A 26,361-nucleotide genomic window follows, 5' to 3' on the forward strand; every position below is an offset into this window, starting at 1 on the left:
TAGCACTGCTTTTGCTGCATCCCATAGGTTTTGGTATGTTGTGTTCTCATTTTCATTCGTCTCTATATATTTAGCAATTTCTCTTGCTATTTCTTCTTTAACCCACTGATTGTTTAGGAGTGTGTTGTTTAACCTCCAGGTATTTGTGAATTTTCTAAGTCTCTGATGGTTATTGACTTCTAATTGTATTCCATTGTGGTCAGAGAATGTGCTTTGAATGATTTCAATCTTTTTAAATTTATTGAAGCTTGTTTTATGTCCCAGCATATGATCTATTCTGGAGAAAGTTCCGTGAGCACTAGAAAAGTATGTGTATCCTGGTGATTTGGGATGTAATGTCCTGTAGATGTCTGTTAAATCTAATTCATTTATCAGATTGTTTAGGTTTTCAATTTCCTTATTGGTCTTCTGTCTGGTTGATCTATCTATAGGAGAGAGTGATGTGTTGAAGTCTCCCACAATTATTGTGGAAACATCAATTGCTTCCTTTAGTTTTGCCAATGTTTCTCTCATGTATTTTGTGGCACCTTGATTGGGTGCATAGACATTTACGATTGTTATTTCTTCTTGCTGAATTGCCCCTTTTATTAGTATGTAGTGGCCTTCTTTGTCTCTCAAAACATCCCTGCATTTGAAGTCTATTTTATCTGAGATTAATATTGCTACACCTGCTTTCTTTTGGCTGTAGCTTGCATGAAATATTTTTTTCCATCCTTTCACTTTCAATTTCTTTGTGTCCCTGTGTCTAAGATGAGTCTCTTGTATGCAACATATTGATGGTTCATTTTTTTGATCCATTCTGCGAATCTATATCTTTTAATTGGGGAGTTTAATCCATTTACATTCAACGTTAAAACCGTGAAGGCATTTCTTGAATCGGCCATCTTATCCTTTGGATTATGTTTGCCATATTTTTCCCTCTCTCTATTAATATCCTTTATTGTACCCATACCGAATCTCTTTAGTACTGAACCTTTCTCCAAGTCTCTCTGTCCTGTCTTTGTTTCTCTGTCTGTAGGGCTCCCTTTAGTATCTCCAGTAGGGCAGGTCTCTTGTTAGCAAATTCTCTCAGCATTTCTTTGTCTGTGAAAAATTTAAGCTCTCCCTCAAATTTGAAGGAGAGCTTTGCTGGATAAAGTATTCTTGGCTGGAAATTCCTCTCTCTCAGAATTTTAAATATATCGTGCCATTGCCTTCTCGCCTCCATGGTGGCTGCTGAGTAGTCACTACTTAGTCTTATGCTGTTTCCTTTGTATGTGGTGAATTGCTTTTCTCTTGCTGCTTTCAGAACTTGCTCCTTCTCTTCTATGTTTGACAGTGTGATCAGTATATGTCTCGGAGTGGGTTTTTTTGGATTTATTCTATTTGGAGTTCGCTGAGCATTTATGATTTGTGTATTTATGTTGTTTAGAAGATTTGGGAAGTTTTCCCCAACAATTTCTTTGAATACTCTTCCTAGACCTTTACCCTTTTCTTCCCCTTCTGGGACACCAATGAGTCTTATATTCGGACGCTTCATATTATCTATCATATCTCTGAGGTCCATTTCGAGTTTTTCAATTTTTTTCCCCATTCTTTCTTTTATGCTTTCATTTTCCATTCTGTCATCTTCCAGGTCACTGATTCGTTGTTCAACTTCCTCTAGTCTTGTACTATGAGTGTCCAGAATCTTTTTAATTTGGTCAACAGTTTCTTTAATTTCCATAAGATCATCCATTTTTTTATTTAGTCTTGCAATGTCTTCTTTATGCTCTTCTAGGGTCTTCTTGATTTCCTTCATATCCCGTACTAGGGTCTCATTGTTCATCTTTAGTTCTTTGAGTAGCTGCTCTAGGTGTGTCTCTTCTGGTCTTTTGATTTGGGTGCTTGGGCTTGGGTTATCCATATCGTCTGGTTTTTTCATATGCTTTATAATTTTCTGTTGTTTTTGGCCTCGTGGCATTTGCTGTCCTTGATAGGGTTCTTTTAGGGTTTGTAGACCAGTTGAAGTCCTTATCTCTAATTTATCAGATCTACAGCTTCGTGGAGTACACTTTCTCTAACTAACCAGCAGGTGGCGTCCACGAGCCACCTGTTCTCCACAAGCCAGATCTCCCCTGCTTAGCCTTTTTGGTGAGTGGGGGAGTGAGTCTTGTGGGGCCCAATTGGTGTCCCAAGCTTGCGTGTGTAGTTGGTGTTGCCTGCCCTGTATGTGGGGCGTGTTTCTGGGCAGTCGGGGAGGGGGGGTGGCCCTAACAATCAAATCTCCCTGATGATCCTAGAGTTTTAAAGCTACTGCAATAGTCTAATCCTTCAGTTCAGTCCTGCCACAGTTTGTCTCTGCCACTGACCCACAAGTCTTTGGTATTGGCGTATGGCTCCTGAGACTTGCAAGTGGGCCCCTATTCCAGGCTGTGCACCCCGGGTCCTCTGTTGAGGGATGACTGTGCTATGTCACAGGTGAGTGCCGTCCCCCCAGGGCAGTTCTGGGCTGCTGGGCTGTGTTGGGAGGCTCCCAGTCTGCTCAAATGATGGCTGAATGGGGCTCTGTTAATTCACACTGCTCCCCCTTCCCAGCTCTGGGACATTCAGCTGAGGTTGCAGGGAAGGCTAATGTCCACGCCCAGTTTTGTGGTGTGTGCCTGTTATTTGAAGCACTTCCGTCACACTGGGTTGTCTGGGGCAGCTCTGGGCTATGGGGCTGGCGATGGGCAGGAGTGTTTCCTGTCCACCAGGATGGTGGCTGTGAGCGGACACCCCCCATTTCTTGGGAAGTTGTGTTGTTTAGTGAATTTTCTCAGCCACTGGATTATTGCCTTTTGTCTCAGAGCTCTCTTATTTCTGCTCTTGACTTGACGTGCCCAAATTTCAATTCTTTGAAGCTTTCTGTATTGAGCTTCTTAGAGTAATTGTTTTAGAAAAAGCAAAAAGGATTTAAAAAAAAAAAAAAAACAAAAAAAAAAAAAAACGGCCCTCCTCAGAGATCTAATGGGTTATTGAAATGCTAATAGACAAAGCAACCAGGGCCATTAAGGAAAGGTGCCCTGGGCAGAGAGATCAGCCTTGCTTCGGGATTTGCATATGCGCCTCAAGGCCTGATCTCCGCCCTTCCCCTTTCTGTGTTCACCAGAACTCCAAAAATCCTCTGCTTTTACTTTGGAGCTTCTCGTGTTGTTTTCCTTCTATGCCCGTCTCCTCTCTGCTGGGCTGGCTGCTCTCAGAGTCTCTGGTGTCTGGCCTCAGTCTATCTATGGTTGGAGTTTGAATCAGTAGAATGAGTTTCCGATGAGAGCAGCCACTGCAATTCTCCCTTCTCCTTCCTGGAGCTGACAGCCCCTCCTCCCCCGGGACTGAGCCTGGCAGGGAGGGGCGCGGGTCCCCTGGCCGCAAAAACTTACAGATTTCGGTGATCTCAGCAGTTCCACGTTTTCATGAGTGTTGTATGAAGTATGCCCAAAGACAGATTGCTCTGTGGTGTCCAGTCCACGCAGTTCCTGGCTTTTTACCTACTTTCCTGGAGGAGTAACTAAAACATACAGCTCACCAGTCTGCCATCTTGCCCCGCCTCCTCCACAAAACCCAACGTATTTTCTTTTAAAACCGTAAGTGTACACCATTTGTTTTTTGCAGTTAAAATAAGTAAAAACAATTATGCAGATTTTCCAGGTCGTGGGGGCACTGCACCCCTAACTCCCACGATGTGGAAGGGATAACTGTATGTGAAAATTCAGCATAAGCCATTCCAAAGAGACAGAAAGCGGAGTGGTGATTGCCAGCCAGGGGCCGGGGGAAGGAGGTGAGGAGCAACTTCTTAAGGTGTACAGGGTTTCCTTTTGGGGTGATGAAAATATTTTGGAACTAGATGGAGGTGGTTATTACACAACATTATGAATGTACTAAATGCCACCGATTTGTTCACTTTACAATGGTTTATTTTATGTTATGTGAAATTTGCCTCAATTTTAAAAAATAGAAACTTGGGTTTCAGAGTGGCACAAAGTTCCAGGATAAACAGCAGTGTTTTTTAATACCTCTGAAGTTAGAAACAACCCTAGTGTCAAATAATAGGGGATTGATTAAATGTTCCATGGGGCATTCACCAGGGAGATAATGCACTGCCCTTAAAAGTTTTGATTTAGATCTGTTGTTCTCAGCATGGGAAACGTCCTAGACACATTGTTAAAATTTTAAGAACAGATTACAACTTGCATAGTACACTCCAGTGTTTCTAAAAATATCTGTATAAAGTGTCTAGAAGGATATAGAACCAAACTCTAACATCAGTTAGAGAGGCAGGATGGTTGATAATTGTTGAAGCTGAGTGATGGGTGGAGGGGGATTACTATCTGATTCTCTCCACTTCTGTGTATGTTTGAAGCTTTTCCATGACCATCTCTCCCATACATACATATATATATATATATATATATATATATATATATATATATATATATATAATGTAACCTAGAATCAACTTGATTTGGGGCATCTTTACATTGGTTTGGTTAAGCCACATGGACAACATCTCCATACATGACATAACCCAAGGCCTCCCAGGCATCAGGAGAAGCCTACACATTTACATCAGTTACACTGAAACAGGCTTCCATGGCTCAGGACTGGCCATGCCCATGTGAAGTTTTTTGGTTTTCATAGCACACAGATGGGGATGAAAAACCCAGGAGTGGGTCAGATCACCAACCAGCTGCAGTGCTGGATCCAGGGCACAAGGAGACCATTCGCTGTTACCCCCTCCCCATATCTCCCGGAGCCTGAGGGGCCCCAGGGTTGTTGCTCTCCCTCTGTGGACACGAAATCAGACTGTGCCATTCCAGTTGCTATAAATTCACATTTTTTCCCAATCAGCCCATAATCAGACTCAGATCTTTCTGCAGCAGGGATCAGGTAAGAGAGGGATTAGAGCATTTTCACAAAATCTCCAGAGACCAATTACATCAATCAGATAATCAGTGTCTTCATGATCTAGGTCAGAGGTCAGCAAACATTTTGTATAAAGGACCAGATAATAAATAGGTCAGGCTTTGCAGGACACATATGGTCTCTGCTGCATATTATTCTTTGTCAATTTTTTCACAACTCTAAACACTCTTAATTCATGGGCCATAAAAAACCGGGTAATGGGCCAGATTTGGCCCACAAGCCATAGTTTTCCTAATCTTGATCTAGGGTCATGTCAACCGAAGACAATCGACAATCCCGGTAGCTGAACCAGACTTTAGTTTGAACCCCAGGGATGCCTTTTGTTCAGGTGCTACCCAGAAAGTGAAACAACCAGGCTGTCTGGGGGTTGCCATCAGGGTTGTGTTGGGGGTCCCCAAGACCACCCCCTGATTCAATGATTCACTAGAAGAACTCACAGAACTCAGAAAAGCTGTAATACTCACAGTTACGGTTTATTACATTGAAAGGATACAGATTAAAATTGTCAAAGGAAAAAAGCACATAGGACAAAGTCCAGGAGAGGGCAGGCAAGAGCTTCCAGCTGTCCTCTACCAGTGGAGTGGTACGAACAGTGCTAAATTCTCTCAGAAATTGTGTGTCAATATGCATGGAGTATTGCCAATCCTGGAAGCTCACTGGAGCCTTGAGGTCCAGGGTTTTTATCGGGGGTCGGTAAGATAGGCATGGAGTGTCTGCCTGGCCGCCCTTACTCGCTCAGTCTCCAGCCCCTCCAGAGGTCAAACTGACACCAGGGGGCCCAAGTCCCCTACCATATATCACACTGTTAGCATAGACTATCTAGCAGAGCCCAAGTCCCCAGGTAAACACAGACAATCGTGTCAGGTTCTATATCCCAGGAGCTTAGAGGTTTCCTCCCAGAAGTCGTCAAGGGTTTGCTCTTTCTTTGGAATATTCAGGGTTTGAACACCTCAGACCTGCTGAGTTAACCTTTGACTGCACAAGGGGAAAGAAAGACGCTTAATCCCCAAGAATAGTCAGAGGGCAGAATCTTAAAAATTTCAAAATAGGTCTATGTAGCGTGCGTGCACGTGCGCGCGTGCACGCGCGCGCACACACACACACACACACACACACCTTCGGTCCCAATTGTTCTAGGAGGAAGCCAAGAAGAGAAAACTCTCTCTGGTAATGGCCACATCCAGAGACTTAACTACCCGACTAAGATGTGTGGACCAAGAAGAGGTGAAGGAGGTTGAGTCAGAAATTTTTTTGAGCTGACTAGAGGCGACCCTTCCCACACAATAATACTGGATGCCTGTGGATGGTAGGGAAAGTAGAAAGTCCCGTCAAATACCTTGGCTATCGACTCATTGTTGGGTGACCCGTACAACAAGAAGCACACCACTGTCAGATTGCAGATGGTCTGGAAAGCCAAAAACACGACACAGTTGAGTTTCAAGGGCACGATATGTGGCCACAGTTGGCTGATCAGATGGACCAGCAACACCCCAACCTGAAAATGTGTCAACCTCTTGTCAACCAAGAGCGATCATGGGTCTCATACAGTGAATTTGCCAAGAGTGCAAGAATTACAACGCTGACATGCAGCAGTAGTTTCGGCCTTGGAAGGAAGTACATAGTCCTTTACTTTGTGCCCAGTCCCTGGTAGATGTGTCGTGTACAGTGATGGCTCCAAGTGGCAATGGCCTTGATTTGTGAGGTGTAGTCTCCATCCAGCTTGATTGCAGACAGTCATCAGACAATGAGCTTCACTGCCAGCATCACAGAGCAGCCCTGACTGACGTGGAACACAATTCACTTCTACAGTTCACTGCCCTACAGGCCGGTCTACAATCTAGCAGTCTGTAGTCTTCCAAGTGGGAGCCCAGAAGTCTAGGCCATTGGTAACAGCCATTATAAACATTCACTAAAAATCTAACTCCTTGGGATCACTGCTCACAGCGAGCCCCTTGCGCTGACGCAGCCTCCCTGCGCGGGGTCTTTCCGATTTGGGGTTTAGGGGTTGGGTGACTGCTGCCCCCCAGTGTTCACCATCAGCTTTTAACATAGCCAAACCCTCAAAGGGCCCGCTGTGACTTGAGGCCTTTATTGAGTCGGTGGGCTTGTTTCAAGAGTAGAATGGAGAGTGGGGGTTTCAGTGGGAGATTCAGGAGACCCCCCAAGGGTCAGGCGGTCCCTTTCAGCAAGCGCCCAGCAGCAGTTAACCGCGGCCTTTGTAACAAGCAGTGAACGCAGCAGGTTGCGGCTGCGCCCGGCAGGTGGCGCTGTTGCCTGGGAAAGGGCCTCTCTCGGCGCTCCGGCCGCCATGACACCTTCACGTCTTTAAAGCTCTGGTTCCTTTTCCTCCTCCTGGGATTGTACCACAGGGAGGACCGCACATGCGACAGTCCCCAAACGGGAGACTCGCCGGTGATACTTAGGAGGCACCCAATGATCCTGTGCCAGTTTGAATGTATTATGTCCCCCAAAATGCCATTATCTTTGATGCAATCTTGTGTGGGCAGACGTATTAGTATTGATTAGATCGTGTAATTCTTTGATTGAGTGTTTCCATGGAGACGCTACCCACCCAACTGTAGGTGATAACTCTGGACAATTTCCATGGAGGCGTGGCCCCACCCATTCAGCGTGGGCCTTACTAGGGCCCTATATAAGCTCAGACAGAAGGAGCGAGCTTGCTACATCCTAGAGGGACACTTTGAAGCATGCACAGGAGCTGAGAGAGGACTGCAGCTCACAGAGACATTTTGAAGACGGTCGGTGGAAGCCGACACTGACATTTTGGAGAGCGCCATTTTGAAACACAACCTGGGAGCAAGCAGACTCCAGCCATGTGCCTTCCCAGCCAATAGAGGTTTTCCGGAAGCCAATAGCCATCCTTCAGTGAAGGTACTCTATTGAAGCATTACCTTGGAACTTTATGGCCTTAAGACTGTAGCTGTGTAACCAAATAAACCCCCTTTATAAAAGCCAATCCATTTCTGGTATTTTGCGTAACAGGCAGCATTAGCAAACCAGAACAGATACTTAGAAGCATCCAATAATGGAAGCCACAATTGTAGTACACTAAGTTGAGCTAAAGGGCCCTACCCGGTGAGGTCACTTTAGTGTCCCTTCCTCAGAGCCAGCTTTGCCCAGACTTCATCAGTTGAATTCAGGTGCTTTTTCCCTCTCAGGGAGCATGGACCAAAGAGTCTAACATGCCTGTGTCAGGGTCTACCGCCAACTCCAGTCAGCCAACTCCAGCCAGGAGCACCAGGAGCGGGCAGGGAGGCCACTCTGGGGACAGCGGTGGGGGGCAATGGGCAGGGACCCTTGTTGGACTTTTTTATCCCTTGGCTCTTCCTGAAGGGTCAGTTGCTGCACCTTGGAGCATCCAGCAACTGCTGGGCCACTGGGACCTCTTTTTTTCTGCCTCCAGGCATAGGCCACCATGTTGTCCCCCAGTCAACATTATGGCCACCCCCACACGCAGCTCTGATTTCCAAATCGGAGTGTGGCCGGGGCCGGGAACACTAGCCTGGCTGGCTCTACCTTATTAGCAAGGCTTTGCTGCCACATTCGCTTCTGAGCAGCTGGCAGCAGCTCAAGGGTCTTCCAGTGTTTTCAGGCCACCCAAAGCTCTATATCAAATAGCAAGGTCTTCATTTCTGACACCGTTTACTTCAGCTTTAGCAACCCCTTGACTCAGCAGCCACCGCCACATTACCTTTCAACTGGGCTACAAGGCTGGCATCCTGGGTCGGCTGAATTATGTGCCTGAACGAAAGACATTTCCTTAATCTGTATCCCTGTGGTTGTGAACTTGTGTAACTAGGACCTTTTGAAGATGCTGTTTTTGGTTAAGGTGTGGCTTAACTGAATCAGGATGGGCCTTATAAGGAGAAAAAACCAGAGGCCAGGAGTCAGAGAAAACCACATTTTAGCTCTTTTCTTATTTTCATCTTCATAACCATTATCACTCCTTGGATGGCTGAGGACTAATTCAGCATCTTCCTGAGAAGTCTGGTTGCCTCACGACACTTGGCGAAGACTCAGAGCTGCTCTGTACCCAAAGTGGCAGATACTTGGAATTTCTCCAGTTTGGGGGAAGGATGTTTTGCTTTGGGATTTTGGATGTTTGGGTTGTTGGTGGCTTTCATGCTATTTAACCAATAATTGCTTTCGGTTCAGCCTTGCCATCACCACTTTAATTTGTTATGTGTGGTTTAGTTAAACCCTGCACATATAATTATGCATATTTGCCTCAACCCCGTGCGTGCAAGGCCTGCAATTTTCCAATAATTAGACTTTTTAAAGACATGTATGTATTTATCGACTCAAGTTTGTATCATCTGTTCCCTTACTGCCAAGGCAGATGTACACAGTGCCCACCCACCCCCACACTCCAGGAAATAATTTGCTTATTGTCACTGAGTTATTTTTTTCCATTGGAAAGTAGGAACTAGTGGGGGTGAGGATGGTTGGGGTTCTTGTCCCACTGAAGTGAGACCCATCAAAATAGGGCAGACAAGAGGTGCTGGGTTTGAATTAGTCTCGAATAGCAGGGCTGACAGAGGAGATGGACCCCCAGACATCTGAGGATAGAACCTATGGCCCGGGTCTAAGAAACTGGATGAGAAGAGGGGGGCGTGTGAAGGACACCTCCTGGGTTTCTGACACTGTTGGGGACCGAATCATCTCCCCCACAAAGGACACGTTTTTAATCAGCATCCCCGTGGGTGTGAACCCATTTGTAAACAGGACCTTTTGAAGATGTTACTGCTAGTTAAGATGTGGCCAAATTGAATCAAGATGGATCTTAATCCGTATTGCTGGGAACCTTATAAAGAGAGGAAATTGGGATGCAGAGAAGCCAGAAGTCAGAGAAAGCCACGTGAGGAGACCAAGGACACCGCCTTGACAGAGGAGAGCCAACACCAGAATGCAACTCCTAACCTTCAAAACCTTCAGACAACAAATTCTCGTTTAAGTCAACCAGGAACTGGCAAGCTAAGAGTGACGTGGGCACCTTTCCAGGAGGTAAGACCCAGCTTTGAACATCCCGGGCGTGGCCTGCTCTTTCCCAGGGGTACCCCTACTTCCCTGCAATGGTTAATTTTATGTGTCAACTTGGAGGGGCTAGGGTGGCCCGCTGTTTGGTAAAACACTGGCCTAGATGTTGCTGGGAGGTGTTTTGTAGATGGGATCAGCATCCACCATCAGTTGACTTTAAAGGAGATGGCCTTGACCATATGGGAGGGCCTCATCCAAACGGTGGGGGATCTTAAGAGCCAAGAACTGAGGGCTCCAGAGAGGGGAAGAAATTCTGCCCCAAGACCTCACCCTCTGCTCCTCTCTGGGTTTCCAGGCTGCTGGCCTTCCTACAGATTCCTGACTCAAGGCTTCAATATCAGCTCTTACTGGAGTTTCTAGCCGGCCAGCTTTCCCTAAGAAATTCAGACCCAAAATGTCAACATCAGTTTTACCGGAATGTCCCTGCCCTACAGAATTTGGACTTGCCAGCCCCCACAATTGTGCAAGCCAATGCCTTAAAATAAATCTCTTGATATTTGTGTGTGTGTGTGTGTGTACATGTATCCTGTTGGTTCTGTTTCTCTGGAGAACCCTAACTGATCCTCCACCACCCAGCCCCACCGTGCCGTGGCTGACCCATCTGCCACTGTGTCGCTGACCACCGTGGTCACATCTACCAGACAGGATTCTCCACCACCCCTGTCACCCCGGACCCCCACCCCAGGAGGCAAAGAAATTGAAGAGGGGGGTAAGACAACTCAAAGGCACCCCCAGTCTGGACAGGCTACCCCTTACTTGAGGACTCCAACCTGGGATCAACCTGTGGCACACCAACTCAGCAACACTTATCCAGAAGGGCTCCTCCAAACCTCAGATGCACCCCAAAGTTTACACACCCTTGTCAGCATCTCCACCAGCACCAAGCCCCACATTCCTGCCAGGGTATCTGCTGGGAACCAGGTGGCCCCTTGGGGCCTCAGGCTTCCCACCCATAGCAAGGGGCTGGGGAAGAAGTGAGGGCACGATAGGCTCCAGGGGTCCAGCAGCTTCTTCCCAACCTCCCGTCACCACCTGACCCTGACACAGCAGTGGCCTCAGGAGGCAAACTCCCAGAAACCTTCAGGATACCCAGATGCCCCACTGGCCTCTGGCGCTGGGGGATCCAGACTCCAGGAACAGACCCTTCTGGGAGGTTTCTGGGGCATTGACTGTGAGTTCCATCTGGGCAGGAACAGCCATGCCTGCTTGCTCACCGCCTTGTCCCTGTGCCCAGCTTGGCACTGGCCCATAGGCAGTTCCCTGAATATATGTGCTGAGCCCACGCAGCCCTGAGGGCTCACGACTGGCCTTCACGGCCTCGAAGATGCTGGTTCCCAGGGTCTCCTCCAATTGTCAACATGACCAAGGTTGAGCACCATGGGGGTTCATTCACGTTGTTGCCACCCTCTCCAAGATGCCATCCTGCTCCTCAGGGAACATCCGAGGCCGTTCAAAGGCCACCCCAATCTCCCAACCCACATGACCCACCTAAACCTCTGCTTTTTCCAGATCTAACCCCACTGCAAATCCTGAGTTTATCCCACGCCTTGGCCCCAGACCAACTCCACTCACCACGTGCGCACACACACACACATACACACACACACACACACACACACTCGCTGTCTCTCACTGGGATATCTAGCCCCACCCAAACTCATGACCCTGTTTTGAATTCAGATCCCAACCCTCCATGTGGATCTGGCAACAATGATAACCCCAACATTGCCTCAGGAGGTTCCTGGACAACCTCGTGTCTATCCAAGGTTGTCAGTAGCGCCATCTTAGGCATCACGTTCTTTAAGAACATAGCTGTAGCCCTAACATGCTGGGGTAGGTTGTTCCCAACTAATTGTTGCCCCTTTGCTGACTGCAAGCATGGCCATGTGACATGCTTTGATCCCTGAAAAGCGAATAGAAGTGTGTCACTTTCAGGTGGAAACATAGAGCCATGATGTGGTTCTGTCTCTTTTCTCTGATATGAACTATTATGTCCCAAATAGGAGCTGCTCCTTCAGCCTGGGATCTGGGAAAAAAGGGGATGTGGAACAGAGACACAGCTGAGCCACAAGCAACACCCAATGGGAATGAGAAGCACAGTTTTGCATGGCAAGCCAGTGAGATTGTGGGGTTGTTTGTTACTGCAGCATAACTGAACCTAACCTGACTAAAGCACACAGCTGTGGGTCCAGGAGGTGATGCTGAGCCCTGCGTACTCCCCACCCTCCCTCCACAGGAATGGGAGGATCCAGAACCCTCCCTGCTTGTTTATCACCTTTCCCAGTGGGAGGCCCCTTCCCTGGCCCCACCCTCTGGTTCCCAGCAGACACCCCATTTACCCTAGCGCCACCAGACTTCCCTTGGTTGTTTGACCTCGTGCCTAACAGACATGGGGGCACTGTCCATAGAAAGCCACAGTCAGCTCAGCGCTGCAAACCCCACTCCAGCCTTCTGACCCCCACCTCTGTCAAAGATCTCCAGGCCCCTGGAGACCCAGGAGTCTGGTCTCTTCCATTTCCTTTCCACCACCCTGATCACTTTCTCAAAGAAACTGGGCATTCCGACCCACCCTCTCCATCCCCCTCTCCCTCTGCCCAGGCTAAGGGGGTAATGACTACATCCACCGGGCACCCCACTCTTCCTCATTACCCTAAGGCCTGCCCTCGTGGCGAGTAGAGCATTGGACCCCATTGGGAAATCTGCCCAGGAACTGGTGATGTCATCCACATTACCAGCCAATGGGACAAAGCAGCCCAGCATTTCAACTGAGAAAATCCTCCAGGCGGAAACCCCAGAGTCCCCTTTCCTGGCAGCTCATCCCCGCCCCTGGGGGCGTCCCTTCATCCAGAGGTGGCAGCCATCACAGCAGCTGCATCCTTTGTCATCCTGACTTGGTTCTGTCCCATTGTCCAGCCCCGCTGCCCCCTACTCAAGGAGAGAGAGAATTCAATCGTGCACCCATCTATAGGGGCAGAAGGCCCGGGCGTGGGCCTTCATTTGGTTATAGGCCACCCCCATTGTCCCAGATTCCTCCCCTTGCCCACCCACCAGATCCAGGCAGAAGCAGGTGCTGTCACCATTCTCACCAAGGAGCCTGCAGGGAACAGGTGACCTCATTGAAGAGACCAAAGGTTAAAGCTGCTAAATTACCAGTGAAGTGATCACTCACCCCAGGAAGGAGCTAAGGCTGCCTGGTAACAGCTGGCATCACTCCATGTACAACAGTGGCAAATCCGCCTAACCATGACATCACTGAGCCAGGCCGAGGCTGAGTCTGCCTAGCAACTGATGATGGCGTTCCTTTATAAATAGACCCAATCTGCGTGAAAACGAATGAGTTCACTGACCTTACAAAGAGACTAAATCCAGCTGCCAAGGTTTTAAAGATGGTTGAAGGTGATCTCGCAGATAAAATCAAGGGCCCAAACTTACCTGACACAGGTCACTTCAATGACACCTGAAAGTGGCTAAATCTTATAATAACTGACATCACTGATTCAGCTGGGGCAATAAGTCCGCCTGGTAACTGGTGACCCCGTGGGCCATGACAAGAAGCTAAATTAGGCTGGTGACCAGGGGCTCCAGAGAGACTCTGAAATATGGGAGCAAAACCCCAAGGAGCCCAACCCCACCACCCCGCTCGAGCCACCATCCCAGAAGGATCTAGACACCCACCAGTTTCCAAGAAACAAGCATCCAGACCTGCTCATCTCAAATGGCTTTATTTCCCCAGTGTGGGGAGTGTGAGTAGTGACTGTGGTCCCTGTACCCCAAAATCCCTCCAGCCTCCCCCAGCCCAGCTGGCTGGGCCAGGGCCCCTGGAGGCTGGTCCTCCCAGAGCGGGGCTGGTTCTTGGAGGAGCTGGGACTGTCATGGGTTGTGGGAATGATGGTCCCAGCCAAGGCCCTGAGAGCGACCCCAGTGGCGGTCCCTGGGTGTGGGGGCCACTTCAAGGCCAAGGCCAAGCGAGGCGAGGCCCAGCTGGGCCGTCACACTGGAAACAATTAACGCCAGTGGGGCGACTCTTTGGAGTCCACTGGCAGTGCTCAGTCTGGGGAAAGACAAAGCAAAGAGCAAGTGATGGGGGACAGGGAGGCAGAAAACATCAATGAGTGGCAAAGACTAGTGAAAGAGAAAGACAAAGAAGCACGAAGGAAAAGAGTGACCCAGAGACATGGGAAGGGAGGTGAGAGAGCAAAAACTCGCAGAAATACACTAACAGAGGCTGGAAAACCAGGGATACAGGCGCGGGTAGTAACAGAAGCCAGGTGTGGGGGGGGGTGTCCCTATACACTGACCTTTGGGCCCAGGCGAGAGTGGGGGTGGTGGCCCCCCAGGGGGCAGCAACGTAGAGCGGCTCAGGGCCTCGGCCACCCAGCCCAGGACGCGGTTGCAGTGCTGGACCTGGGGTGCAGGAGGGACGTCAGGGCAGGTAACTGGTGCCCCCACGGCCGCCCACTCCAGCCCACACCCCAGCCCGGCCTCGGAGCCGCACCTCCCGCTCCAGCCGTTTCAGACGCTGATCGTACTCGTGGACCTGTCGCAGCTGCTTCAAGGCCGTGTCCACCCTAGCGAGCGAGGGGTCAGGCCGGTGCCCACAGCCCACAGCCCCGCCCACCCATGAAGCCCCGCCCGTGAGCCCCGCCCCTCAGGCTCCGCCCCCAGCACGAGCATTTCCCTCCCCCGCCCTAGTCACGGGATCCGCCCCTGTTGGTCGGAAGTCCCGCCCCTGTTGGCCGGAAGCCCCGCCCCCGCGCTCACTTCTGCGACGTGCGCTTCAGACGCTCCGAGTCGCTCTCCCGCTTGTCCCGAGCGCGTGCCAGCAGGAAATTCTCTTTCTGCACCGACTCCCACGTCAGCAGCCTCCGCTCCGCTTGCTTAGTGAGGTAGACCCCTGGAGGGCGGAGTCCCGGGCAGGCTCAGAAGGCCCGCCCCCAGCCCGGGCCACGCCCCCTCAGGTCCAGCTCCGCGCCGCAAACCTCCGGGGCGTGCTCCCGGGCTCCGCCCTCTGGGTTGCCAGGCCCCGCCCACGAGCGCTTCTGGCCCTTCCCCCTCCACTTTTCCACGCCCCCTGCGCGTCTCCCTGGGGCCAAGTCCCGCCCTCACGGAAATGCTCGGCTTCCGGGGAGGCCAGCAGGCTGGACCTGCGTCTGCGCAGTCGCCTGAGGAGGAGGCGCACGTGCGAGATGATGATGAGGGGCGGGGCCAGGGCGGGCCGAGAGTGGAATTCCCGGATGAGGCTGTAGCGCTGCGCCTTCCAGTACAGATCGCTGTTGCCCTGTACTTTACCGAACGTGTGGCTGCGAGGGTCGGAGGTCAAGGGTAGGGAATCAAGGTCAGATGTCAGGCACTATCTGTTCGTGGTCCAAGGCAGCGGGCAGGGGTCAGGATTAGTAAAGTCAGAGGTTTTTTCAGCACGAGAATACAAGTCAGGTAAAGAGGACAAGGGTCAGATGTCAGAGGTCATATTGGGGATGGTGTCATGGATTAGGATAAAGGTTGGCATCAGGTTTTGAGTCCAGCTCAGGCCAGAGTTCACTGTCCAGGTCAGGGACAGGATCCAGCTGGCCAGCGTTAGGTCAGGGCTGGAAGGTGGCAGTGGTTCCAAGCTCAGGGTCTTGCTCGGTGGGCCGTGGTCGGGGGCAGCCGGCCTCACCTGAACATGGCGATGAGCAGGTTGAGCAGCAGGATGTTGGCCACCAGCAGGAAGACGATGAGGAGCACCACCACCAGCCAGTTGGCGTAGAGGGAGATGCAGGAGCCTGCCAGGTTCTTCAGCGGGCCCGCCCAGAAGCCCTGCTCCGACGAGCAGTTGATATGCTCCATGAAGCCCACTGTGGGCGGAAACACCCGAGATGGGGCCAGAGGGACAGCGACCCGACAAAGAAAGAGACCCAGAGGGAGGGGGACGGAGGCCCCGAGACGGGGACAGAGGCCCAGGGAAAGGGACAGAGGCCCAGAGAGGGAGGTCGGAGACCCAGAGAGAGAGAGACATGGAGGAACAAAGACCCTGGGGGCGGGGGCCAGGCCCTGCCATCTCTACCATCAATTTCGTCCTGGGGAATCTGCCCGAAGATCTGCAGGTATGGCCGGTAGAAGACCCGGCGCAGGATTTTTGGCAGGTCAGTGTCCTGGGGCCTTAAAAGCCCTTCCGTGGCCACTCCGTAGGAGACCAGCCACACGCCCAAGGAAGAAGAGGGAAGAAGAAGACGTCTTTCATCTGGAGGAGAGGACCACATGAGGATCCTGGACCCCTGCCCCCAAGCCTGCCCCCCAGTCCCCACTGCCCCTCACCATCTTGTTCACGATGACGATCTTGGGGCCCAGCTGCTTGTGGATGGCGAAGATGTGGATAAGCCGCAGAGTGAAGACCATGAAGGTCGAGGGCAGAGGACAGTGCGGCCGAGGTCATAGAGGCCTGGGGTCAACCTGGGGTGGGGGCACATGGGGCAGGGGTTACTCAGATCGCAACATGCACAGAATGGAGTCATCCCAGCCCCATGATTCTGCAGGGCAGACACCTGGACCGCCAAATGTCCCCTGAGGTTTATGCCCAGGACCAAGTGGACGCAGGGAGTTGGCACCCAGTAAACCCTGGCTGAACGAATGACTGCCTTAGCAGCAAAATGCTCCCTGTGAGAATCAAGTTGGACACACTGCTGGGACAGTTCCCCCAACCTATAAAAGGCAGAATATAGAGAGTTCCTGCAAACCAGTAAGCAAAAGACAAGCAGCCAACAGGAAACTGGAAGTGTCCAGTAAACCTTGACTGCTCGTATGGGGAAAATAAAAATTACATTCCTATTTTGCATCATAATAGACACAAACTTTGGGTGGATTAAAAACCAAGTGTAAAAGTCAAAATGTTAAAAAAAAAAAAAAAAAACAATTAGAAGAAGATATAGAAGTTCTTCATGACCTTGGGTTAGGTAAGATGTTCTGTAAGAAAATAAATGCCTTGTATTTGAGACACAGATTCACAATAAAGGAGAAGGTTGGTGAATTGAACTACTTTGGAATATAAAATTTCTGTGCATTAAAGGACCGAGAAAGGCAAAACGTTGTGTCTGCAGTATTCCTCCCCAAAATGTATAACCTAAATTGATCATGAGGAAACATTGGACAAACCAAATAGAGGAACATTCTACAAGATAACCAGCCTGGACCCTTCGAAACAGGGAAGGTAATGAAAGACAAAGAGAGACTGAGGAGCCGCCCCAGATGAGAGAAGAATAAAAAGATGTGACAACTAAATGGAATATAGGATCTTGGGTTGGATCCTGAACCAGAAAAAGGACATCAGTGGGGCAGTTGGTGAAATTTGAGTAAGATTTCCTGGTTTCAGTAATGTAAGATGCTGACACTTGGGGAATCTGAGTGAAGGGTGCATGGGAACGATTTGTACCATTTTAACAACATTTTTATAGATCTCAAATTTTTTCAAAATAAAGGATTTTTTAATGTGTAAGAAAATATAAAGTGAAAAGAAAAGCTACAGACTGTGAAGAGATATTTAGAAGAGCAAACCTGGATTAGGAGCCAGAGTTTAAAGAGAGCACCTAAATAGACATATATGCAAGAGTTCCATGAATCCAATTTAAAAGAATGGGCAAAGATATAAAAAGTCAGAAATACATGTGGCCATTAAACATTTGAAAAGATGCCCCACCTAACTAGAAATAAGGTAAAATGTCAGGAATTGAAAAGCATGTCCACAAGGAGGCGCACTCTTACCCTGGTGGTTGAAACTATTTTAGCAGGAAATCTCTCCACATGGAGAATATATTTACCCTTTGACCCATGAAATTTACATCTGGGAGTTCAGCCTTTTATTATTTGAGAACAGCCAAAAATTAGCAACAACCTAAATGTCCATCCAGAGGGGACTGGCAAAAGTGAAGTATGATTCATCTGTTCAATTCTGAAGATCAGTGGAAATTTCTCCCTGGCAAGCGAGATCTTTGGGTTTTTCCCATGCCTTGATTCTCCTTTCACCTGAAAAGCAGTGGGTTTGATAAAATCTCTAAGACACTGTTGGCTTTCCAAGAGCATGGTGATGCATGGCTTTAGCCCTTTCATCTCAGCAGATATGTTATCCAAGGTTACAAGAGTTTGTGTCAATGATCTGCAAAACATCTTCTCTTTTGCGCTCTATTTGAATAAATTATTCACGTCGATTTACTCTGTATCATTTCTACTGTAGCATAGAGGAAGCTTGCCTCTCTGTGCATTGGCTGAGAAAAGCTTGAGTGCGTGGTCATCACTGCCAACAATCCAGGTTATAAAAGGGAGTTTTGGGGTCCCTTTGTACCTTGTAAATAGTCACCAGTTTGTCTGCAAAGCTCTGTGTCTGCTCTCCTCAAAAGGAGAGCTTTCTTAACTGATTTCTTCCAAAAAAAAAAAAAAAAAAAGGTAAGAAGTCTCATCAGTAGAGGACTGTAACCAGAGCAGCTAATATCTGATTATAATTTAATATTATCTTGAGTGGAAAATGAAAGAGTCTTGGTTAAGAAACTCTAGCCAATAGCTCTCTTGAAGTTCAGAATTTTTGTCTCATTGCCCTATGAAAAGAACTAACTCATTCATTATTCCTGGCAAGGAGAAGGCTGTCTCATCTGATCATCAGCCAACAATGGCTAAAACCTCTTCTTCTGGAATCTGACATGGCATTTTCAAAGAATAAGGTATGTTTGTAAATACTGACATGGAAAGAATGTCCAGAAACATTGTGGAGAAAGAGAAAAAGTTGCAAAACAATACATAAAATACAATGCTATTTGTGTATAAAAAGAATTATGTTATCTCTCCAGGTTAACAGATAGAAAAAGAACAGGCAGGATGTGCACCAAACGGTTGATGGTGTAACTTCCAAAGAGAAGATCCTTGAAACGACTGAGGAAAATCTTTGGTTTCTATGCTGTCCTTTATTTACTTAATCTTCCTCAACCAGGGCATGTTTCTGCATTTCTTTGGTAAAAGACTATATTTTTAAAATGTCTCAAGTTGCTGGAAGATGAGACAGAGGTGGTTTGAGGAGTTTATTACCTTGTGTGAGGAGACAGCCCAGACCAGGAATCTCCAGGAGCTGAAGGAGTATGAAGAGGGGTCTCGAGGCTGGTGAGCATAAAGGAAAGCCTGTAGAAGGCAGGGGCAGCAAAGCTGGGGCCTGAAGGAAGTGTAGGAGTGGGCCTGGCAAAGGAGGGGAGGGAAAAGTGTTTCAAGAAGCGGGGACGGCATGCACCAAGACCCAAAGACAAGACATTTGTCCCAAGGAGCATTCTGACTGACGCTTTGCCCTTCCTCTGGGCACCGTACAGTAAGATCCGAAAACTTTCATGGAAGAAATGCACTAACATGACACAACCCAGTCCTGACAACAGAAGACATTTGAGAGAAGTTCCTCACAGTTTGTACTTTTAGGAAATAGCTAAGATATAAACAGAAATGACCTTTCTCTTAATACATTTATGACATAATGTGCTGGTCAGGAGAATCAAAAGAAAACTGACACCAGATGAAACTGTGCTTAGTCAAGGCTTTTATAGACTAAAAAGTTGACTGAAGATTCACGCCGCCCTGATGAAACTGGAATCTATGAAATCTGACCCAGGAAAACTGAACATGAAAGCAGTAACAGGCACACAAGTAAAATTCACCAAGACAGACCCTAGATGTTGGCAAAATTCGATATGGGCAAAAAACATGACCCAATTAACCAAGTTGAAATAATTTCAGAAACTGAGAATGGAAAGAATTAAAATAGTTTAACCATCCCACAGAGAAAATTCAACAGCGAATTTTAGAGTCACTGAAAAACACTGCTTTGATAATATACATCAGTATGGGTAGAATGCTGATTAAAATTTTATACTCAGGCTCAAAATACCTGGGATCAATATCAAAGTCAAAACCTCCTGTCCCTGTGGGGAAGGAACCACCAACAGCTCTCGAAGCAGCTGGAGAATGTATGGGAGAAGAGGAAGAACCTGGGAGACGGCCCTGCAGAGATGGGTGGGCCTGGGCCAAACTGGGGAGCCATGGGTGGGCTGTGAGCGGTGAGGGGCAAGGTCACTTCTGAGCACAGAAAGACCCCTCTGGGTTCATGGCGGTCATGAACTGGAGAGGGGAGACTGGAGTCTGAGAAGGAAGCCAGGGAGGAGGCTGGGGTGAGGGTGCAGGTGTGGGGTGGGGCGGGAACAGAGAGGAGGGGACCGGGCAGAGAGAGTGAGGGGGCAGGAGGGCAGGGCTGCGGGAGAAGTGGAGGGAGTGGGGGTGGTGCCGGCTCTGGCCTGGTGTCGGGGGATGGAGATTTGGGAGAAGAACAGTGAGGCTGCAGGGCCAGGTTTGGGGGCTCAGAGAATCATCTGGTAACCTCCAGACCTCCAAGAAACAGCAGCTGCACCTGAGTGGCCAACAGTGGGTTCTTGCTTCCACTTTCGCTCCAAATCCTGTCATCCCTAAAGCTGTGAGCAAATCGCTTTTGGACAATTTTTATGCAGTGATTTCAATCAAGAGGGACTTTTTTTTTGTTTTTTTTTAAGAACCAGCCAAGTCGGCTTTAGCTGATACCCACCCCAGAGAACCCAAGAGTTGAGACCATGGGGTAGGAGGGGTGTGCTGGTTTGTATATATTATGTCCCCCAGAAAAAGCCATATAATTTAATGCAGTCTTGTGGGGGCAGACGTATTACTGTTGATTAGATTGGAATTCTTTGATTGAGTGTTTCCATGGAGATGTGACTCAATCAACTGTGGGCAAGAGCTTTGGTTGGATAATTTCCATGGAGGTGCTACACCGCACATTCAGGGTGGGTGTTAATTGGATCTGTCGTATTAAGGAATTCACAGACAGAAGGAACTCGGAGCAACTGAGAGTGACATTTTGAAGAGGAGCTGCAGCTAAGAGAAGAGAAAACACCCCAAGAGCAACATTTTGGAGAACGCCATTTTGAAACGCAACGTGGGAGCAAGCAGATACCAGCCACATGCCTTCTGAGCTAACAGAGGTTTTTCCAGACACCAGTGGCCTTTCTCCAGTGAAGGTACCCATTGTTGATGCCTTACCTTGGATACTTTATGGCCTTAAGACTGTAATTTTGTAACCAAATAAACCCCCTTTATAAAAGCCAACCCATTTCTGGTGTTTTGCAAAACGGCAGCATTAGCAAACCAGAACAAGGGGTCAAAGGTTGCCCTGGGGCCAGGGCCTGGACGGCCAAGGGGCACCCGCTCACCGGCAGCCCACGCCCAGGAGGAAGCAGGTGAGGGCCACCAGGTCACATTGGTTCCAGGTGTCCGAGAGGTAGAGGTGCAGCCGGTAGCGCAGCGGGGCCCGGCCGGGGCCTGGCCCGGGGCCCCCGGTAGTCAGGCTGCGCCAGCCGCCGCCCAGGCCCTGCCGGAACTCCTCGCAGAGCAGGGTGAAGGCCCAGAAGTAGAGCAGCAGCTCGAGCGCGCTGGGCGGTGTGGGCTGGAAGTCGACGAGCAGCACCCGGGCGAAGAGCAGCAGGAACAGCAGGTAGCTGACCACGTTGCCCATGAAGGCCGTCACCGGTGCCCCCCAGAAGTGGGACCAGTGGCCCAGGCAGGGGCGCCGGAGGGCTCCCCCACAGCAGCTGCTGCGTCTGGGCCGCCTCGAAACCCCCAACAGCGTCTTCTCTGGGGGGTCTGCTGGCCTGGGGGACAGAGGGAGGGCAGGGAGGAGGCCTCAGGAGGAGCTCTGAACTCTGACCTTCACCACCTGACCTCCTGCACCTTCACGACCTCCGACCCTGCTTGGCCTGTGATACCCATCTGACCTCTGCCGCCACTTTGACCTTCGGCTCCCGGGTCTAATCTCTGCATTCTGAATTCTCCCACTATCCAAGTCTGATGAACTGGCTTGGAGACGCTTCTCCAAAAACCAGACAGAGCCGAAAGGTGGAGGCAGCCCAAGATGAACAAACAAAATGTGGTCTCTCCATGCGATGGAATATCATTCAGCAGACAAGAAGTGTTGATGTGGGTTACTAGGGGAAGGAAGCTTGAAAACATGACACTAAGTGAATGAGCCAGCCTCAAAGGATGGCACAGTGTATGATTCCACTTCACAGGAAACTTCCAGAATAGGCAGATCCACAGGGTCAGAAAGTAGCTGCCAGGGGCTGGGTGTGATCTGGGGGCAGATGGGCAATGACCACTGATGGGCACGGAGTTTCTCTTGGGGTGATGAAAATGCTCTAAAACTTGACTGTGATGATGGCCGCACGCCTCTGCAGATATACCAGAGACCGCTGAATTGTACGTGTTAAATGGGTGAACTGTATGGTATGTGAATTATATCTCAATAAAGCTGTTATAAAGAAAATAAGCAGAAAGAACAGTACAAGCTAAAGAAAGTGAGAAGTATCGGGGAAAGGCGATCAGATGCAGAGAGAACAAGCTCCCTAAGGGCAAGGGAAGAGAGTCTGGAATTTTCCATTTCACCCTTGGCAGGGTCCTGGTCAGACACCCAGTGATGAGATCGTGTAGTGGGAACAGAATACTCCCCGGTGCCTGCCACCCTGAACACCCATGGCCGGGCCACTGAGTCGGAATCCCCGGGAGAGGATCCAGGAATCTCGCTGTGGAGGCAGTAGATTACAATGGCCAAGAGGACAGACTCAAAAGCAAGGAGATCTGAGTTCAGATCCCAGCTCTACCATTTACCAACCACACGATCTGTTATTTCACCTGTAACCTCCCCACCATGGTTGCTACAACAGTGGTTAAGAGCAAGGACCCTGGAGTCAGGCCAAAAAAATAGGTGAAAGATTCCTAAATGGACCAAATCCACCCCACTCTAGTGACTACATAAATGTAACCATGAGATATAAGCACGTGTAGCATAAAGCAATTTGACTTCCAGGGATGGGCCGCTTGGTGATGGAGCCCGGAGTTGGGCAGAGTCAAGCATCTTGGAAACTTTCTCAGTATCCTTAAGTGGCTCCATGAAGTCACCATCTCCCCAGTTCCCACCTCTGGCCTTGCTCCCAGGGCTCCCATGTCACACAGAGCTGGGGTCTGCACTGACCCCCAGCTCCTCCTCACCTGACAGGCCCATCCCCATTAATGCCTTTATCCATGTCAAACTCCGAGTTCTGTGTGGACTCCTCTTCCGACTTCCTGGGATGGAGGAAAGCACAGCGTGAGAGACAGTGGGGAGTAGAGAGCAGGAGCGGAAACTTCCAGAGAGAACCAAACTTCTTCACCCAGAGTCACAGCAGAGACACAAGGGAGGTGTCCCTTAGAGTCACCCCAAAGAGGTCTACCCTCAGAGCCAAGCAGAGGAGCAAAGGAACTGCCCCTAGTGACCCTGCAGAGAGCACCCCCCGAAGCTCACCTCCCAGAACATGCCCCCCAATCTGGGGAGGGAAAGAGAGTGAACAGGGAGGGAGAGCGGTGGAGACACCCAGTGGGAAAGGTGGGCAGGAGTGACCACGAAGGAGAAACTGAGCACGCCCCCCTCCTGCCCATCCACCTCCCGGGGACTGACCTGAAGGTGATGAGGTTGGTGCAGATGAGTGGGGGGCAGAAGAAGGCGAGGACCAGGGCCCAGGTGGGCGTGGTGCTGTCCATCTCCCCCCACCACTTCTGAGTCAGCAGGGACTGCGGGGCATGGGGAGGGTTAGGAGCCTGACTCTCCCCCCACAGCCCCCTCCCTGAGACCCCAGGCAGGCGCTGGGCCACAGCTCTAGAGCACACGGCAAGTGCCCAAATCAGGGAGAGGGGAAGGTGGTCAAGGAGAGGACAGCCTATGCCAGGCTTTGGGTGGGGGAGTTCAACAGCCAAGGCTATGTGTGCCCGACACTGGGTTAACACTGCAGGAATTAGCTCACTTAACCCTCACCACAACCCCAGGAGGGAAGGTGGTAGTATTTTCTCCCTTTTCACAGATGAAGAAATTGGGACACAGGGAGATTGAGGAAGTGGCCCCACCCCCCCAAAAAAAACACAACAAATTGGAATCCATGAATTTAACCACTATTCAAAGCAAAGGACTCTGGGTAATTCTTTGAAATGCCAGCCAGGTCATTCCAACAGGTGAGGATGGGACACCATGTTGGGGTGGCCAGAACTTCCTGTCCTGGGCATGGGACTTTCTGAGTTGCTGTGCAATTAAAATTAAAGATAATAGAAAGTTTCCAACATGTCAGGGTTGGCAAATGGGGAGTAACTGTGGGGACAAGCAGGGCTTCCCCAGGAAGAGCATTTCCTATAGGAAGGGTGGGATTTCCTCAACCAGAGTTTGCCTCTGTTCAGAAATATTGTCCAGTGAGGTCATTCTGATTGTTGAGAACTGGAACGAGGGATGTCTTAAAGTGGGAAGGTCTTCCTGTGGACAAGGTGGGATTTCCTATGGAAGGAAGGAGATTTCCTTTGGGAGTGGGGAAGACTTCTGGGGTGAGAGGTGGGACATCCTATCATGGTCACCAGGATTTCCTGTGTACTGAATGGAACTTCTTAGGACGGTGGGCTTTGGTGGGGAAAGGCTACTTTCCCGTGGAAGGAGTGGGGCTTCTTTGGGGAGGAGCAGCCTTCCTGGGAGAGGGGCTGGCGGAGATGGTGGACTTCCCCAGGGCCCGGGTGAGGGCTGATGGTGATGTTGGGGTTTGGACTGCTCACCTGTACCCCATCCTGGGCAAAGAAGGCACGGGCATCTGCCTGCATGGCCAGCTGGAGGCAGGTGGCACCCCCCCAGAGTGGGCAGCGGCGGAGGAGCAGGCGGGCAGCCCGCTTCTCATTGCTACGGTAGCACATGCCAAAGAGGTCTGGGAACAGGATTTATGTGATGGGTGAGGAAAGGAGTAGGGGGAAGGAAGCAAGAGGAGAGGGGAGGGGATTTAAAGGGACGGGGATGGGTTGTGAGAGGAGAGGTTGGGAGATGCACACCTCCCAGAGCAGCCCCGCTTCCCCGCTCCCAGGCACTCCTGCCTCACGCACCAACACCCAGCGCCTCAAACTTGGCCGCCAGGTCCTTCCTCCGCTCGGTCTCCTCAGCCTCGGACTCCAGGCGCGCCAGCACGCGGAGCAGCAAACAGGCCCCAAGAGCCGAGGCCACAGCATTGGAGCCCTGGAGGGACACAGAGAGGGGTAAAGGGTAAGGTCAGCGTTTGGGGTGAGGTTCAGAGAGGGGCCAGGGAAGGAGGGGAGTCAATGACCTAGGGCAGGGGCAGGATCAAAGGTCAGAAATCAAGAACCAGGGTCATCGGACCAAGGATGAGATAAAATTTGTATTGGGATCTGGAAGAAACTGGACAGCAAATGAAAATGTCACAAGTCAGGTGGGTCAGAGACTGGAATACAAGTCAGGAGCCAGGCTGGGGTGAGAGGTCAAGGGGCACAGAGTTAGAAGAACATCAGGAGTCATAAGACAGGTCAAGAAGTAGTTGGAGATGCCACCAAAAATGTCAAAGGAGAGAATTCTACACTTCATTCCTCCACAAAAGCAATGAATAAGCTGGCAAAAAACATCCAAAAAAATTTTTTTTGAAACTCTGGAATCTAACAGAAAACTTACAACACGAGTGAAATGCTTAATGAAGAAAAAACTGCTGAATTTCAGTAAGAGAGCAGTATTGTGGCATTTTAACGTACCACTCACTGGCCCCTAAGAAGACCCTAAGATTTCACCTCTGGTTGACCTTTAGGCTCGGGAAGTGAAAGTTAAGACAGGGTTGTAAATGAACTGTCTAAGCAGTGAAAGAGTTCTCAACACAGAACCAATCTGCAAAGAGTAGGAGAGTATTGTGGTTTTTTTAGTCCCAGGTGTTTAAGGATATCTCTGCCAAATCACTAGCTAACCACTAAGCTAATGGAACAGAATTCAGTGACCACACATGAAAAAAAATACAGACTTAACAAAAATAATTTAGAAAAGTCACTAAAAAAAACAAACAACAAGAAGCAGCAACAACAAACCTGGGCAGGGGTGGAGAGGAGCTGATTTCCAGAGATGCCACATTATAATATTCAAAATATCCAATTTTCAACAACAAAAAATTATAAGGCATTCAAAGAAAGTAAGGTCCATTCACAGGAGAAATTAGTAACTGTCCCTGAGGAAACTGAGATATTGGATTTAACAGAAAAGACTATAAATCAACTGTCCTAAATATGCTAAAAGAGCTGAACAAAATAAATAATAAAATATAGGAAAAGACCACATGATCATCTCAATTGAAGCAGGAAAAAAAATCATTTAACAAAACTCTAAGACTCTTTCATGATAAAAACACTCAAAAAAACTAGGAATAGATGGGCGTTCCTTCAACGTGATCATGGGCAAATATTAAAAACCACAGCTAACATCATACTCAATTGTAAAAGACTGAAAGCTTTCCCCCTAAGATCAGAAACAAGATAAGA

General features: G+C 49.4%; 1 protein-coding gene across 1 annotated transcript in view; it reads right to left on the reverse strand.

Moving 5' to 3' along the window:
* Positions 1-13,684: 13,684 nt before the first annotated feature.
* TRPM4 (transient receptor potential cation channel subfamily M member 4) overlaps positions 13,685-26,361 on the reverse strand; it is a 31,197-nt gene continuing 18,520 nt past the window's right edge. The window contains 15 exon segments of the mRNA XM_037818997.1: positions 13,685-14,029; positions 14,277-14,382; positions 14,474-14,546; positions 14,740-14,872; positions 15,085-15,278; positions 15,635-15,812; positions 16,022-16,166; positions 16,169-16,198; positions 16,273-16,362; positions 16,365-16,407; positions 21,213-21,650; positions 23,044-23,118; positions 23,489-23,601; positions 24,619-24,764; positions 24,937-25,066. Coding sequence (XP_037674925.1) covers positions 14,025-14,029; positions 14,277-14,382; positions 14,474-14,546; positions 14,740-14,872; positions 15,085-15,278; positions 15,635-15,812; positions 16,022-16,166; positions 16,169-16,198; positions 16,273-16,362; positions 16,365-16,407; positions 21,213-21,650; positions 23,044-23,118; positions 23,489-23,601; positions 24,619-24,764; positions 24,937-25,066 — 1,899 coding nt within the window. The 3' untranslated portion in view covers positions 13,685-14,024.

The sequence above is a fragment of the Choloepus didactylus genome, chromosome 27 (assembly GCF_015220235.1).
Source record: "Choloepus didactylus isolate mChoDid1 chromosome 27, mChoDid1.pri, whole genome shotgun sequence".
Lineage (NCBI taxonomy): Eukaryota > Metazoa > Chordata > Mammalia > Pilosa > Megalonychidae > Choloepus > Choloepus didactylus.